Here is a 16,095-nt window from a genome sequence, read left to right as displayed (position 1 = left end):
GGATAAAACAAAAAAACTTCATTGCCACTTTATAAATCCATAATGCACTCACATCTTGAATTCAGTTCTGGTTTTCACTTCCCCATCTCCAAAAAGGGAGCATTAAACCTAGAAAAAGGCATAGAGAAGGGCAAAACTTACGATCAAAGGTAAGGAACAGCTTTTATCCAAGCAGAGAAAATAGACTAGGATTTGTTACTTTTGGAAGGAGATGACGGAGAAAAGCAGTGTGATGAGACGAGGTTGAACGCCTTGCTGAAGAGGGGGCAGTTGCTGACATTTTTCATAACCCCAAAATTAGGAGACATCAAATGAAATTATAGAGCAAAGGAAAAGTACTTTTTTATTCATCATCCAATGAAGCTGTGGAGCTCCCTGTCATCGGGTGGTGTCAATGTAAAACGTATCTGTAGATTCAAGAAAGATGAGACAATTTGGGGCAGGGAGCAAGAAGGGGCATCTCCAGGGCTGTCAGACCCAAAGATGTCCCTAATGCTCGTGCTGTCAGAGCTGGGGGTACCAACTCTGCTGTGCTGCTTATGTTCTTGTGTCCTACTCCCAAGCATCTGCTTTGGGCCAGGGCCAGAGACAAGGTGCTGAGATGGAGCAACCTTGCTCTGACCTACTGCAATCATCAAGTTCTTACAGTACAGCCACATGGCTGATCATTTCAGAGGTGTTAGCTAGTAAATACAACATGATTACTCTATGATGAACTACAAGAAGAATCAAGTGTTTAATCTGCAAACTAAGACTGTGTAGGTTTGACTAGCTGACGTTTTTTAGGCAGGTGAGGGGGTGAGATATAAAGATAAATGAGTAGACCCATTTCTCTCATACACGCTCATTTATTCCAGCTATGCCACATCCTCTCAGACATAACATTCAAGTGCCTCACTTCATGTAGGATTGAAATGGCATAAATAGTTGGATTGACACTGATAGCTGCCTAAAATGCAGGTTAGAGGAGAATATAATCATGCCATAATCTGTATCCTGCTGCTCCTCCAGAGGAGGAAGAGCTGAACGGCGGAGAGGAGACAGTAAGTGCTGAATGCACGAAATGGGAACAATAGGTAATCAGGATTTCCGGCACTTCCATCTGGATAAGAAAGCCAATGAAACTGTCAAAGCCTGTGGGAAGGTGAAGGTACGACAAAGTCAAGTCGTTTCCTTCCTGTCCTCAGGAAACACCCTTCTGTTTGTCTAGCTCAGAGGCTCTTCAAGTCCTTAGCAAATAATTTTGGCTTGTAGCCACCAGACGCATCTTCTGTGATGAATTTGTGTAGACTCAAATGATTTTTCCCCTGTTACTTTCTTTGCAAGTGCAGAACCTAGTAAATACACACAAAAAAAGCAGCCTGAAGAAGGGCACAATCTCTGCGCTCCGGGGGCTGGCAGAGGATGCTGACATGGGGATGTTCAGCTACAGTGATGCCTCTGGTGGGTGAAGTTTCTCTCAGAAATGCCTTGATAGTCTAAGGATAGAAATCTCATAGGAAGCCTTTTGAAAACACCAAAATGCTCTTGAAAGTCCTAAGAATCCCTTACAGTTACCCAATTTCTAGATAATAAACCCATTCACACATACAGACAACCCCATCAGTGACTGAAAGATGTTGTGTCCACAGAGAAAGTGATGGGGATAAGGCCCCAGAACTGATCAGACAATTGTTTTTAACGGGATTACATGGTTGTGCTACATGAGGCCACCAGCGTCAGAGCCATCCATTTTCCACATGGTCTGGCTGGACTCACTGTGTCCCAGACACAGTCAGCTGAAGAGGGGGTTTAAATACGACACTCCAGACATCAACTATTTAAAAAAGGAATGGAAGTAGGAAACCGGTGAGAAAAAAGCCTTAAATTCCTCATGTTCCTCAAGCATGATTTCCCCACAGAAAGGGAGATTGCATCCAAAAATGAGGTTAGGAGAAAATCCCAGCTGAGGAAAGCTCCGGTTTGGATGTGTGCTTTGCCCCCATACTTTCTGAAGAGCTTTTGGTTCATATAAACATCTCACATGGTTTGTAAGTTATCTGACCGTGAAACTACTGGAGGTTTTTGAGCTCTACATACAAAGCATTCAGCTTCTGGGGTTTCATAGCTTCTGTATTCTGGCTGTTTGAGTGCTAAACAGCTCCTGGATCATGATCCCTTCTGTGATCTGCGATGAACAGCATGTCCACTCTTTGACAGTTGTGTGCACACTGTCCCTAGGTGCACAGTAATCCCCTGAGCATCACTGTTGCTGCCAGGACAAGCATGACAGATGATGTGTACCCTGCTGTTTGAGCCTGCCCTTTCTCCATCAAGTCTGTGTCTGACAGCACTTAATATAAAAGCAAAACCCTAAACCATAGAAACTGAAACTAAATATCTTTTTATATTGTGTAACTTGAAAAGGCGTCGTATGGGCCTTAATATGATGTGCAGTTTTAAATCAAGCTGCCTTTTATTGTTATGCCCTTTGCTGAATGAACAGTGGTAGAAAATGTGCTCACTAAATTGTCACTGATGCCAATGTCTCTTTCCTTCTTCATTCTTCTCTGCTTTCCTTGGTCTGCCTTGTTATCCTCCCAGTTGAGTTTGCATGTGACGCTTTCTCTGGTAACACAATTACTGCTTCTTGCAATCCAAATCCTGGACATGAAATTGCATTATCGCTTTCAATTCAAGTAACCCCGTGCTTAAATTCCAGGCATCAAAGTTGCAAACCAGTATGCATTCACTCTGGACAAATCTTCTTGCACCAAGAAATGATTAAGTGTGTGCTACAGTATAGTCTCTGGGTATGACTGTGTTTTAGACACTGTGCTATAGAATATATTTTCAGCTTAATGAAAGGCACTGGCTGGAATAAAACCTATCTGACTAATGATGTGTCTGCATGAGAACACCTCTACCAGCTACTGCTTTAACCTCCCTTTGAGATGTTGCCCTTTGCTGATTTGGGTCAGACTTGTTATTTTAATGGAATCCTGATGTGCAGTATAGTAGGATAACAGTATTACTTGGGTCTTGTGTGGTGGTCCATCAATAGATAATTATTGTCTGTGGTAACTAAAATTTACCCCATTTTAAAGGTGGGGAACTGATGTAGAAAGAGGTGAATTGCTTATCCAAGGCTGTGCTGGAGACAGGAGTGCTTCTGTCTTTGGAGTCCAAGTCCCATTCTCTATATTTCCAATTTTTTTTTAAATGAAAAAATGACCAAACCATTTGGAAAATATCCAAAGATCACCCAGACCATTAGAAAAACAGTCAATACATCATCTCTTCATTTATCCCACTAGTATTCATCTGCAACTATTAACACATACTAAAAGTGAAGTTTTCAATCATTACAACATTTTTCTTCTTCTTTTGTTTGTTTCTCTACTTACTGCCCTGGGAATTTGTTATACAAAGTCTTAGGAATGGAGAATGTATAAGAAAAATAAAGCAAAATGCCCTTTCACTTTCTGATATCATGCATGTTGAGAAACACTGTAGTGAGTAACTGCGGTACATCCATCGTGAGCATCACAAGAACAGCTCCCCAGGGCCACAAGGCTCCAATTATGTTATCTGTTCACCTGCATCTCATTGTAATCAGTGATACAGCTGTGGGACCAGATCCTTCACTTTTGCAGCCGTAGCATTAATTATGAAATGAAGGTCCTATAGGATTTTAGGTGGCACATGAGCATTGCACGGTTATTCACAGTGTCTGTGGGCAGAAGCAGACTTAATGTGAATATGTGGTGTGTAAGGATGACAGCCCTCTATAGTCAATTGATTTCTTACAAACTGAAAACATCTAGAATCCTCTTCCAGTGCTAATAGAGCTTTTTATTATTATTGTTTAGCAATGAGTATAACTTTGAGCTTCATTAAAACCAAATGTTTAATTGCATTCATGGATATCAGATTTATTGATTTACTTAACTTTCCCTGTATAGTACTGCAGAATAATATATAACAGTTTCATATGGTGCTGTCCTAGCCAAGTTTCACTTCAGCGTCACAATTTCTCAGACAAGTATGTGGTGATGGTTTATGTTGGCTGGGCCTTTGCTTCTGCTGACAAGCTGGAAAAGAAAAATCCCATTTATATTTTGAGATTTCCTAAAGCCTGTTGATTTATGCAATATGACTGGCCTTGCATGAGGCTTTGTTTTGGGCTTTCTTTTTAAGAGAAAACAGTATCACATTTGATTTTATCGACAATTTAAATAGGGGGATTATTCAATCAAATTATATTTCCTTAATTGAGAGATTCTTGGCAAGTTCCATAGCAATTAATAACAAATTAATTATTGAAGTTATATTTTAATTTCTTTTTCATTGAGATGGGGAGTTCTCCTATCATAGGCCATCTCAGATACACATTCCCCATGTGTCCATGTGGCATGTAATGGCATACAGTGGGCAAATACCAATGAGTTGTTCATGTTTGGAGCTGATAGCAGCAATGTGGATGTGGTTTATTTGGTGCTGACCACCAGACATGGGCAGGAATCAAACCCTGTTGAGAGGCAGAGTAAAATATTAGTTCAGACTCAGGAGCACACTGAAGCTGCTTCCAGTTGGCTTAGAGCCCCTGAAGTGCTGTCTGAACATGCTGTATGGTATAGATCTTTTTATTCTTCCCCCTTAGTGATGTAAAGGAGAGCCTGGTAGTTCTAGATAGGGTTTGATTTGTCTCTTGTCTTCCCTGCCCATCTCATTTGCAAGATCTTTCTGACTTCCCAGCACCAGTACAGTTTGCAACTAGGGAAAAATACGTATGCCATGAATTAGATATGTGGTGACCAAAAAAATACATGCTTTGTATGGCATTTTTCCCAAATATTTATAAGCTTGGGAATTCTGCTAGTCTTTTGCCTGGTAGAGGTAATGGTAGAAATCCAATGGATTTTGGTAAAAGCTGGTCATAAAGAACAGACACTTCTCAAGTAGTTGAAGAGCTGCTGAAATCACTTTGGGGTTCCTTGTATAATTTTTGGTTGGGGAGCTGTAGTTTAGTATGCTATTTCCCACATTGGAAAACACTGTTTTATTTAACATTAACATTAATGCTTCCGAAAAATGGAAGAGTTGTGCCATCTTGTTCTTTGGAGAACATGTGCTGGTTCGGGAATGTGGAGAACTATGTTCAAAAGGAAGGCACAGAGATAGTGCAGGAGTAACAGAGGCTTCTTTGAAACACCTGAAAGAAGGAGAAGGAAAAAGAAGTTGTGGATTTATTTGATTTGCATCACATTCTTAGTACTGAATGACTGGTAGGTATCGCTCATCTAATCCTGCCACGCCAACAAAAGAAAGGAACCATAGTTTCTGATGAGTTATGTTTTTAAGGTGCTGTGCTTGGCACTGATCGATGGTGGGGAAAATGCAATTGCAGGAAAAGAAAATGAGTCAAAAACGGAGAGCTGACCAAGAAAATTCATATTTGATATTCATTATCTTATTGGAGATGGTCACAAGCCAAGCGCTGATAGCCTGGGGGCAGCACTCGAAGGCTAAGTGCGCATTAAAGGAAAAGTATATTTTCCTTTATGCCGAATGTGCAGATTTTTTTGTACCTTGGGATTGCTTCATGTGCAAAGGTGGAAGTGTTCTTAAAGGCTTGTGCTGGATGGGAGCCTCAGTGCAAGTTGTATTGGCTGCCCTGGCTCAGGTGTGCTCAAGAGAAAACAAAATTAATTACTCTGGTATCTGATCATTTGTCAATGTAACAATAAAGAAATGAGAGCGCTTTACCCAGTAAAAGGATATTACTAAGTCTCTCCCTTTCTAGTGTAAATTATTTAACTCTATTTTTTTAAGTTAATGTTCTAATCAGGATAAAATTTAACATTAACAATAAAACCCCTCATGGATTTATGTTGTCAGTAAAGGGAGATGGTCAGGCTGGCCCATTTCAAGCTAATGACTAATGGACTTCTGCCTCCATTGCTGGTTCCAGCTGCCTCCCAAGTTAAATGATTAATTGCACAAGGGAAAGACAACAATCCTTATTTGATTGTGCTGATTACAGAGTTGCTGATTATTGGAGTAAAAGGAATACATTGTCCTGTTTTCCTAAATCCTTCAAGGAATAAGGCAAATTGGAAGTAAAGCTGTAGGGCGTAAGGTTACTCAAATCATGGGGTGACCTGCTTGGAGGTCTCATATGTCATGTATGCTGTAGCATATCCTGGCTGTAGCTACAAGGATTACTGTGATAAATCACAGAATCACAGAATCACAGAATCCCAAGGGTTGGAAGGGACCTAAAAAGATCATCTAGTCCAACCCCCCTGCAAGAGCAGGGTAACCTACAGTACATCACACAGGAACTTGTCCAGGCGGGCCTTGAATATCTCCAGTGTAGGAGACTCCACAACCCCCCTGGGCAACCTGTTCCAGTGCTCTGTCACTCTTACAGTAAAGAAGTTCTTCCTGATGTTAATGTGGAACTTCCTATGCTCCAGTTTACACCCATTGCCCCTTGTCCTATCACTGGATATCACTGAAAAAAGCCTAGCTCCATCATCCTGACACCTACCCTTTACATATTTGTAAACATTGATGAGGTCACCCCTCAGTCTCCTCTTCTCCAAGCTAAAGAGACCCAGCTCCCTCAGCCTCTCCTCATAAGGGAGATGCTCCACTCCCTTAATCATCTTTGTGGCTCTGCGCTGGACTCCTTCAAGCAATTCCCTGTCCTTCTTGAACAGAGGGGCCCAGAACTGGACGCAATATTCCAGATGCGGCCTCACCAAGGCTGAGTAGAGGGGGAGGAGAACCTCTCTTGACCTACTAACCACTCCCTTTCTAATGCACCCTAAGATGCCATTTGCCTTCTTGGCCACAAGAGCACATTGCTGGCTCATGGTCATCCTCCTATCCACCAGGACCCCCAGGTCCCTTTCTCGTTCACTACTTTCCAGCAGGTCACCCCCCAACCTGTACTGGTACATGGGGTTGTTCTTCCCCAGATGCAAGACTCTACACTTGCCCTTGTTAAATTTCATCAAGTTTCTCCCCGCCCAACTCTCCAGCCTGTCCAGGTCTCGCTGAATGGCAGCACAGTCCTCTGGTGTGTCAGCCACTCCTCCCAGTTTTGTGTCATCAGCAAACTTGCTGAGGGTGCACTCAGTTCCCTCATCCAGGTCATTGATGAAAATATTAAACAGCACCGGTCCCAGCACCGACCCCTGAGGAACTCCACTAGTCACAGACCTCCAGCTAGATTCTGCGCCATTGACCACAACTCTCTGCCTTCTTCCTTTCAACCAGTTCTCGATCCACCTCACTACTTGATCGTCAAGCCCACACTTCCTTAGCTTATCTATGAGGATGCTGTGGGAGACAGTATCAAATGCCTTACTGAGATCAAGAAAAACTACATCTACCGCTCTACCATCATCCCTCCACCTAGTCACTTCCTCATAGAAGGCTATAAGGTTGGTCATACATGACTTCCCCCTCATAAAACCATGTTGGCTGTTCTTAATGACCCCCTCATCCTTGATATGCCTAGTGATGGAGTCAAGAATAAGTTGTTCCATCATCTTTCCAGGGATGGAGGTAAGGCTGACCGGTCTATAATTACCCGGGTCCTCCTTCTTGCCCTTCTTATAGATTGGTGTGACCTTTGCCATCCGCCAATCCTCAGGCACCTCGCCCGTTTCCCACGACTTACCAAAGATGATGGAAAGTGGCCTAGCAATGACCTCCGCCAGCTCCCTCAGCACCCGTGGGTCAGTACTGCTTTTCCAACTGTGAGCCATAATACACAGCATGCCTGTAAATAATATATCTTACCTGATTTGCCAGGGGTACTGAGGAAGCTACAAACGAATTGTCAGACCCTGATTCTTGGTTCTCATCAGTAAAGCAGACTCTTGTGAATGCTATTGCACAGCCTTTAATATCATGGGGTTCCAGTCTTTTTCCTCTCAGACATCTAGCTGTTCTAGTTAACAGGAAAAAATGGTCATCTCTTGGCTTGGCTGAACTGGTGCTAATGATGTTTTATAGCAAAACTGTGCAGTCAGCTTCAAATGAAAATGTCAATTAACTGCTTAGAAGGCTGCAGACTGGAGTTTCTTCTTTGTACCTTGCTAAGAATAGAACAGCTAGGGCAGACTTTTCCTAATAATTTGACTTTTTATTTTTAAATCAGTCTTTATAGTGTCATTAACTTGCTTCTGGGTCTTTCCTCTTTCTCCTTTTTTAATCTTTCTTTAGCTTTCTGCAGAAGAATTGTATAGGAACACATATCAGTCTCACAATAGTTGTAGTGTCGCCCCTTTGTTACAGAACAGATAGAAATAAAAAGAGCAGACGCTTCCTGTACACCAAAAAGACACACTAATAAAATACAGCCAGCCTCTGGCTGAAACTGATTGCTCTTTAATAGCATATATAGGCAGTACAGAGCAATTCAGAGGAGGAATTGAGGAAGAATGCCTTGGTCAATTAAAGGTTTCATGGAATTCCAGGTAGGTAGATTGTAATTATTGCCACCGAACCTTTGCCAGTGCTTAGGGATTAATGTCTTCATAATTTAAAGACAGGGAAGAAATTTGTAGCACAGTGCACTATTCAGTGTAGCATCTAGTTGCTAAATGCTTACAACACCCCATAATCAAATGGTTATCCCTAGTTTAGAAAAGAGAAATGGGTTTAAAAGGATAACTTTCCCTGGTTACACGGTTACCCAGCAAAACCTGATATGCAGCTCAATAAAGGAATTACCCAGGCCCTTCCTGTGTGGTTGGCAATGTGTGCTCAGGATGCAAGTGAGACACAGAATATGAAATTGCTTTCTCTTACAGGAATTTCTATCTGAGCCCTGTCTGTAAAGCTGCTTCATTCCTTCTTATGGTGTGCCAATCCTGCTGTAGCATAGAGCAGTGTTCACACTCTGTGGTCTTATAGTTGCAGTTATAATTGCTAATTGCAGCGGTGTTGTTGGAGATCATCCTACTTTATACCGTGTACTACCAGAAATCCTATTCCAGCATGCCTAGACCATGGACACCCAAACCACACTGCCTGTGTTTCCTGTGCTGAGCTGAAAGAGCAGCCTTATGCCAGCAGCTTCCTCAGCACGAGGAATTGGGAAGACATTCAACCTTTTGTAAACTTTGTTTTACTGTAGCAGGTCAAAATAACTGGGCAGGACCCAGCCCAAGAACCCAAGCAGGGCTTTTATCAGATGAGTTGATGTATTAGATATATGTGTCTGGTGTATACATGGCGAGTGTTTTTTGATTATGAGGCAGTGCATAAAACCCAGAATTGGCTATGTGCCCTAGGTTTTTCCACATGTCTCTTGGAGCATGGTGGTGTATCTCTTCCTAATTCCCTGTTTCCCCCTCTTTCCTTTTTGCATACTGTAGCTCAAAGTAGTGCAACAGGAGTGCTGTCATTAATGGAAAATCTTTGAGATCCTCAGAGAGCAGGTGGTATTGCCGTAAAAATTATTATTTTTGGTAGCAAAATGAATTAAACAGGAACCCACTGGTTAATATATCTGAGCTTCGTTCTGCTGCACCACAGTGCAATATTTAATAATCCTTTTCACTACTGCAATGCCTCTTTCATCTGGCAAAATTGATGCTTGCCTCAGCGTTTGGTTTAAAAGGTATAATGCACACTGCAGATCATAATGAATACTTTCCCTCTGTACCTTTTCTTACAAAAGCATTTCACCACGCTTTCGTTCATTACTGTTTGCCATGGGTCCTCAGAAGCACACACATCGTGACTCCACTCAGCAGTGGCAATGCATCACTGTGAGAATGGAAAACACATAAAACACCAATATAATTTTGCTCTACACAACAGCACTTCAGAAGCGGCAAATTTTCTTTGAGCCATTGCTTCTTTTAAAGTATAGTGTGCTGCAATGACAAATACACAGCTTTGATGTTTCCTGCGCCCCTCGACCATGACGTTGTAAATCAACGTTTTGCTTTTTCAGACTCCGTCGTTATTAAAACTTGTTGCAACTTTGTTGTAGACAAACATACGTTAACTCCTGAAAACCATGCATCTTCCTCTGTTCTTTTCTGTAACAGGGGAATTATTGTATTTGAAAACAAAAGCTACATTCTGGAGCCATTGGAAGGTGCTATAAGCGAACACAAGATCTACCGAGCAGAGAATTTGAAAATAGCCCCAGGATCTTGTGGCCACCAGCTGGACGTCCCTGCCATGGGAGCTGATGACAATGACACATCGCACCATTCTCAAGCTGGCAGGGTAGGTGGATGATGCACTTTTATGCTTCTAGTTTGCTGAGCACATCACTGGTAGCATTTCCATTTTACTGACTATCATAACTCCCTGTTACAAAGAGTCCCTACTGAGCAAAATGCTAAATCATACAGTCAACTTCTGTTGATATCATGTGCTAAAGTGCATGCTTAAAATCAAGCATGTACTTACATGATTTGCTAAAGTTTTATTCCTTTTTCTTGACCCTGTGTGTATTGTATAGCTTGCTCTGTACTTTCCTTTTGGTAATGAGATGGCACAGAAAAGTCTATGGTTTCATATTATGGTAATATATTTTAGTTCATGTATGATTATAGTTGGAATTTAAGACCCCATAAGGACACTGCACAATGTCTGGAAATGTTCTTACCCACCAAGGTGGAAGAGAACATGATAGCTGTGATGCTTTGCTAATATTAGGTTTTGAACCTTTACATTCTAGTAGGAAAGTATCTTATGCAGACAAAACAAATTCTCACTGTATTACTTTACAGATATATTAATGTAGGGGTTTTTTTTGTGTAGGAAGAAATGCACTTAATGTGAAACGAATCTAGCTAACGGAAACTGTAGAAAATTAAATGGGGATGAGAAAATACTGTACTAAGTTCATCTGCATGTTGGATTGTAGGAAAGACTGGTCTAGGTGTTCAGAAATTATACAGTAGTACAAATCTGAGCTCAGCATTTAATGGATGTGTCACATTATGAGATTTATACTTATGTGCATTTTTGCATCAGGTTAATTGTTAAGGAAAGCAACCTACATGGCTAAATCCCTTGCTATTATTTATGTGGTGGAACTAAGTTATTTTACTTTTTGAGAATATTAAATATTACATCTAATATGTTAGCCTCTGAATATACCATTTTATGGGCCACGTGTATTTCTAAAACTGTGTTTAGATTGGAAGTAATGGAAAAATACTTTTCACAACTTTATTGAAGTTTTCTTCAAATCCTTGTGACTTGATTGAATTTCACTGAAGCAATCAACATAACACCAGGAAACTAAACTGTGCATACAACTAGCTTCATGCAATCAATGCAATTTCATTATTACCCTCACAGTTCTCACATTTTGTTGATGGCTTCAACTTTGTGCCAGAATTCACCTTAAATATCTAAATAATATTTTTGTTGTGCTTCAGTGCACATAGTTATAAAACCTGTCAACAGACACATCATGTGGAGAGGTACAATATATACAATGAGTATGTTGGATACACTTCTAATGTATAAAACTTAAAAGCTGTCAACCGTAATGTGTGGAGTGAGTTTTCACATTTCAGTATTGTCATCAACTAAGTAGATTGTCAGGACATACTGAATCAAGATGACCTGCGAAGTATGGAGACATAAGGCTGCTTCAAATTATATTGGGTGACAAAAGTAAGCAGAAATACAGTTTCAGGTTCAGGGCATGATGAGAACTTTTGGTTTCTTGACATGTCTGGGGGGAGCTTTTTGTTTGACTTGGTTTTTTCCCTCACTCAACTGCCTACACACTAAATTCTTATTGAGCAGAGCTGAAATGTGGGTTGATATATCACAAAGTTAGACCAGCCTTTGGGCTAGATTTAAATATAGATAGATGGTGGGGCAAACAGTGGACTCGGCTTCCCAGATCCAAGCATGAGATTTAATAGAGCAAGTGAGGTAATGTAGTGGATGTGTGCAGACATGTTTTGCCCTATTGAAGCTGGGTCTCTATAGTTACTGGGTCATTTCATAACTCAGTGGACCCTCAAATTGCAGCAGTGTTTTCCAGTTGAGCTCCAGTGGGATAGGATCTTATAGAAATCAAGCCTGATGTGTAAGGCAGCCCCGACAATGTGGCATTTTCTCTAGCCACAAGGAAAAGCCATTTTGGTGGTGCTGGTGGACCACAGATCCGGCTGGTGAGCTATATGGGGCAAGTGGATCACAGGAAAAGAGAGGCTGAAACATTGCAGTGTGAATCCAAGCCGTGCCAATTCCCAATGTGCCTATAAAAGCTTTGCTTGTTGTCCCTAGCCAGATTTAATTCTATCAGGACTTCAGCTTTCCTCAGCTGTATTGTTGACTCTTCATTTTAATTCTGAAGGATTAATTTAGGCAATGGACTGTGCATTGATGCAGTTGGCTGCAGAAAGCAAGCTGAAAGAAGTCATAATTAGGTATATATTTTAAATAAATATTATACCCAAGGGATGCACATAGCCTTTGGGCAAATCACAGGAACAGATTTGTTATGCACGTCGCTCATGTGAGGCTTACATGATCATACCCTGCTAGCCAATTTCTGTGAGGCTAACTCTCCAGTCCAAAGAGTTTTATTCTTGATAAAAAGCAAATGGTCTAAACTCACTGATAGAACAGAGCTTTTCTTATATCTTTGTACCTGGGTTTTCGTGTCTCATCTGGAAGAAGGCTAGAGGCACTTTAGGTGTACATCTCTGATTAGGACCACATGATATATTTCAGGCTATTTTAGACTTGTGGTGTCTGAGATATCAGTTCCACTACAAAACAACACCCACGTGGCCATTTGCCTTATGTGGCATCTCATGTCTGATTTATTTTGCAGGGAGGTAAATCGAGCTCTGTCAGAGCATTGTAGGTTCTGCTGAAGTCTTCTGAGACATGGCAGGCCCCTTTGTATTGCATCTGCAGCTGTTCCAGGAGCTGCAGGAGGGGACATGCTGACTCCTTGGTGTCCTGGTTCCCAGCCAACATATCACCAGGCACTGCTGATGACCTGTGTGGCAGACAGGGCATGGGCATATGCACCAAGTCTGTGCACACACCGTGACCCAATGGTGGTGACAGCTGTCCCCAGCAGAGCACAAGTAGGTGACAGAGAACCCCAATGCGAGGAGAAGCTGTAAGAATATCTACCTGAGCTCATTTGCCAGGCACTGTAATAAATGTAATCCCATGAAGTGTTTGTATTACTGATGTTTAGCTCATTAATTATAGCTTTTATTGCTTTCTCAGTCCATAAATACCATCTAAATAGAACTTAATTGTTTTCCAGTTACTGTAGTTTGAGGGCTGTGTGACACTATTAAATATGAGTTTGAAAGTCAGAGTTACTAAAGGTTACATCTGTCGCTTTCCTCTAAACACAATGCTTCTTGCAAAACATTCAAAATCATTAATCAGCAGATAATAAAGAGGAACACATTGGTAATGTGAAGAGAACTTTGTGAAAGTTGGCTGGAAGGTGACATCCAGCACCGACTTAGCTTAGGCGATCACAGAGTTTGCCTTGGAACAGTTTGCTTTGGAAAGCTTTAGTCATGTTTTAGCTTATAGAGCATTAGTTTACTTCAAGCCCTCATGGTCATTAGTAGGTCATACATCTGCTTAAGCTCCTTAAGTTCTGGCACCAAGATCAGATATACTGCTGAGACCTCTTTTTCAGAAACAAGGGAGGAATGATAGAGCAGATACTCAGCTGCTGCAAATCACAGAACTTTTACAGATATTAATAGGTCACTTAAATTTAGGGGAGCAGAGGAACTCTGCTATGATTAGTGCTATTACAAAACTATTTCGTTTTCCTCAGTGATCTTTTTGCCGCTAAGCATTATCAGTCTTTTAGACCTGCATTTAGAACTGCAAGCTGTCTTATATGAATACACAGATACAAAATGAAGTGTATGCCTTCCATTTTTAGACTATTAGTTTGCTTCCTCAGACACTAACTTTTCATTCCTTTCTTTTCCTGCAGTATTTGTTCTTGGCTTTTTCTTCCTCCATGCTTTGTCAGTTGACCACTTGATCTCTTCTCTGCTTCACTCAATATCCCTTTATCTCATTTTTTCTTAGTAGCCACTTGGTCTACTATGTGAACTGTTTGCTAAAAGTGATCTTATCGTTTCTTTAAATGTGCCTTGAAAATAGCAAAGGTCCTTCTGCTAGAGATGATTTGCTCCGGCAAGGAAAGATAACTCAAACATCTCAACTGCAGAGAGCTGAAAGGTTGGGAGACTTTGTACCACTTTCCTGCTTGCTGTAATATAATCCTGGGAGGAGGGGGTTTAAGTACCACATAGACTATATGCGTTGTAGTAGATAAAAGGAAAACTTCCATGAGGATAAGGAATACAATAACAAATTGTGTGCAGTGAAGTCTGAGATGTTGTGTATCTCCTCTTGCAAGCTGAGACAGAGCTGATTCCAAAGGTCACTATTGCAGAAACAAAACACTCTTTTCATATTTTTTTGGCAGTACAAGAGGGAGACTCTGAAGACAACGAAGTACGTGGAGCTTGTTATTGTGGCAGATAATCGTGAGGTAAGAAACTTAAAGTTATGGGAAACATGGGTAGGAAATGTTTGGCTGCCATAGTATTGCCAATAATGTGCTTCAGACAGCAATATGATGGTTTTCAAAAGGAAAGCTCCTTCTCTAATTAGCGCTAAGCAATGGAAGGCACAATTTAGATAGGATAATACTGGTAGTCAATTGTAGAATTTTTTGCAATACCTCGTAAGGAATTTGACTCTTGAATAACTGGGATATCTGGCAGTAGATAGAAGAAGAGGCAAATAAGAATTCACTACTCGAGATCCCCAAGTCTTTATTGCCATTGCCTCTGCCCTCGGCAGGACTGACACTGTTTGGAAGACACAGTAGGGTCCTGCAGTTGCTTTCATAGATGTACTTTACCATCACATCATTTACCTTCCTGATGGTTTGCAAAGAGAGCTTCAAAGCGAGTAACCAGAACTGGCTGTAGGAATGTTCCAGTGAGTTGAACGGCAGCCAAAGATGTAAATCTCCATTTGAGTTATTTCCCTACTTATATCGTTTTTGATGATTGTCTTCTTGAACACAGCTAGCTAGGGAATTATAATCACTCTACAGCAACAGCCAAAACAACCAAAGAAGAGCCTTTTCTTCTCCACAAAACATCATTCCCTGAAAGAACCCTATGTTCTTCTATGATTTTAAAGTCTTCTAGTCAGAACCAAAATCCCATCCCATCCCCTGTGTTTATTCTGAGGCGGCCCATGGTCCCATGAAGCCAACAGGAGTCTGCCACTGTTTAATTCCCAAACTTCACCGACAATGCTGGCAGAGTGAGGTGGCTGTTGGGGGGAAAATGTGACATTTGTGCTGCTAATACATTGATCCTTTACATTCCAAGTTTCAGAGACAAGGCAAGGATGTGGAAAAAATTAAGCAGAGGCTAATAGAAATTGCAAACTATGTTGACAAGGTAAGAACACGAGCTTGATTTCACTTCTCCCAAACTTACTACACTTTCTGAAGAATGTTGCTGTGAAACCTGTGTTTCTTCTACTAGTAGGTTAAGAAAGCTCTCATGCTCAAACCAGCAGCTTTTACACTCTTTGCCACATCTCTTTGTCCACCTACCTTTATGAGGAGTTAACTCTGCTGCTCTCCTAATACTCCAGTATTTCAGAGCAATACTTCTCTCCAACCAGTAAAAGAAAAAGAACAAACTGAAATATTTTCTATATTGAAACCTTTCAATATATTGAACTTTGAGCTTTGCTCTGTATATAAATATACAATGTTAAATACACAATAATTGCTCTGTATATAAATACGCAATAAATATATGAGGGGTGCGTATATCTATGGAAACACTATTCTTAAGGTGATGTAGAATTTAGCTCTAGGATTCTATTAACCTGGGAAAACAGTGAAGATAATCATGTATGGAACAGCCCATAGGGAAAAGATTCTTGTGAGGAAGAATTTGGGGAGCAAAGTCCTTTGCAGCAGCAAGGGATGGTCCAATTGTAAGGCTGACAAAAGGTCTGTGATGACACGGACTGTAAGATATGTATCCCAAACATGATGGCAGAATTAAA

The 16,095-nt window shown here is 41.0% G+C and overlaps 1 protein-coding gene across 3 annotated transcripts in view; it reads left to right on the top strand.

The window, feature by feature from the left end:
- ADAM12 (ADAM metallopeptidase domain 12) overlaps positions 1-16,095 on the top strand; it is a 196,764-nt gene that overhangs the window by 118,605 nt on the left and 62,064 nt on the right. For all 3 annotated transcript variants that reach the window (XM_065672471.1, XM_065672470.1, XM_065672472.1), the window contains 3 exons: positions 10,062-10,245; positions 14,480-14,545; positions 15,402-15,473. In XM_065672471.1, the coding sequence (XP_065528543.1) occupies positions 10,062-10,245; positions 14,480-14,545; positions 15,402-15,473 (322 nt within the window). The remainder of the gene's footprint in view (positions 1-10,061; positions 10,246-14,479; positions 14,546-15,401; positions 15,474-16,095) is intronic.

The sequence above is a fragment of the Lathamus discolor genome, chromosome 3, assembly GCF_037157495.1.
Source record: "Lathamus discolor isolate bLatDis1 chromosome 3, bLatDis1.hap1, whole genome shotgun sequence".
NCBI lineage: Eukaryota > Metazoa > Chordata > Aves > Psittaciformes > Psittacidae > Lathamus > Lathamus discolor.
Note: the sequence above shows the minus strand (reverse complement) of the source record. Positions and strands in the feature narration are given on the sequence as shown.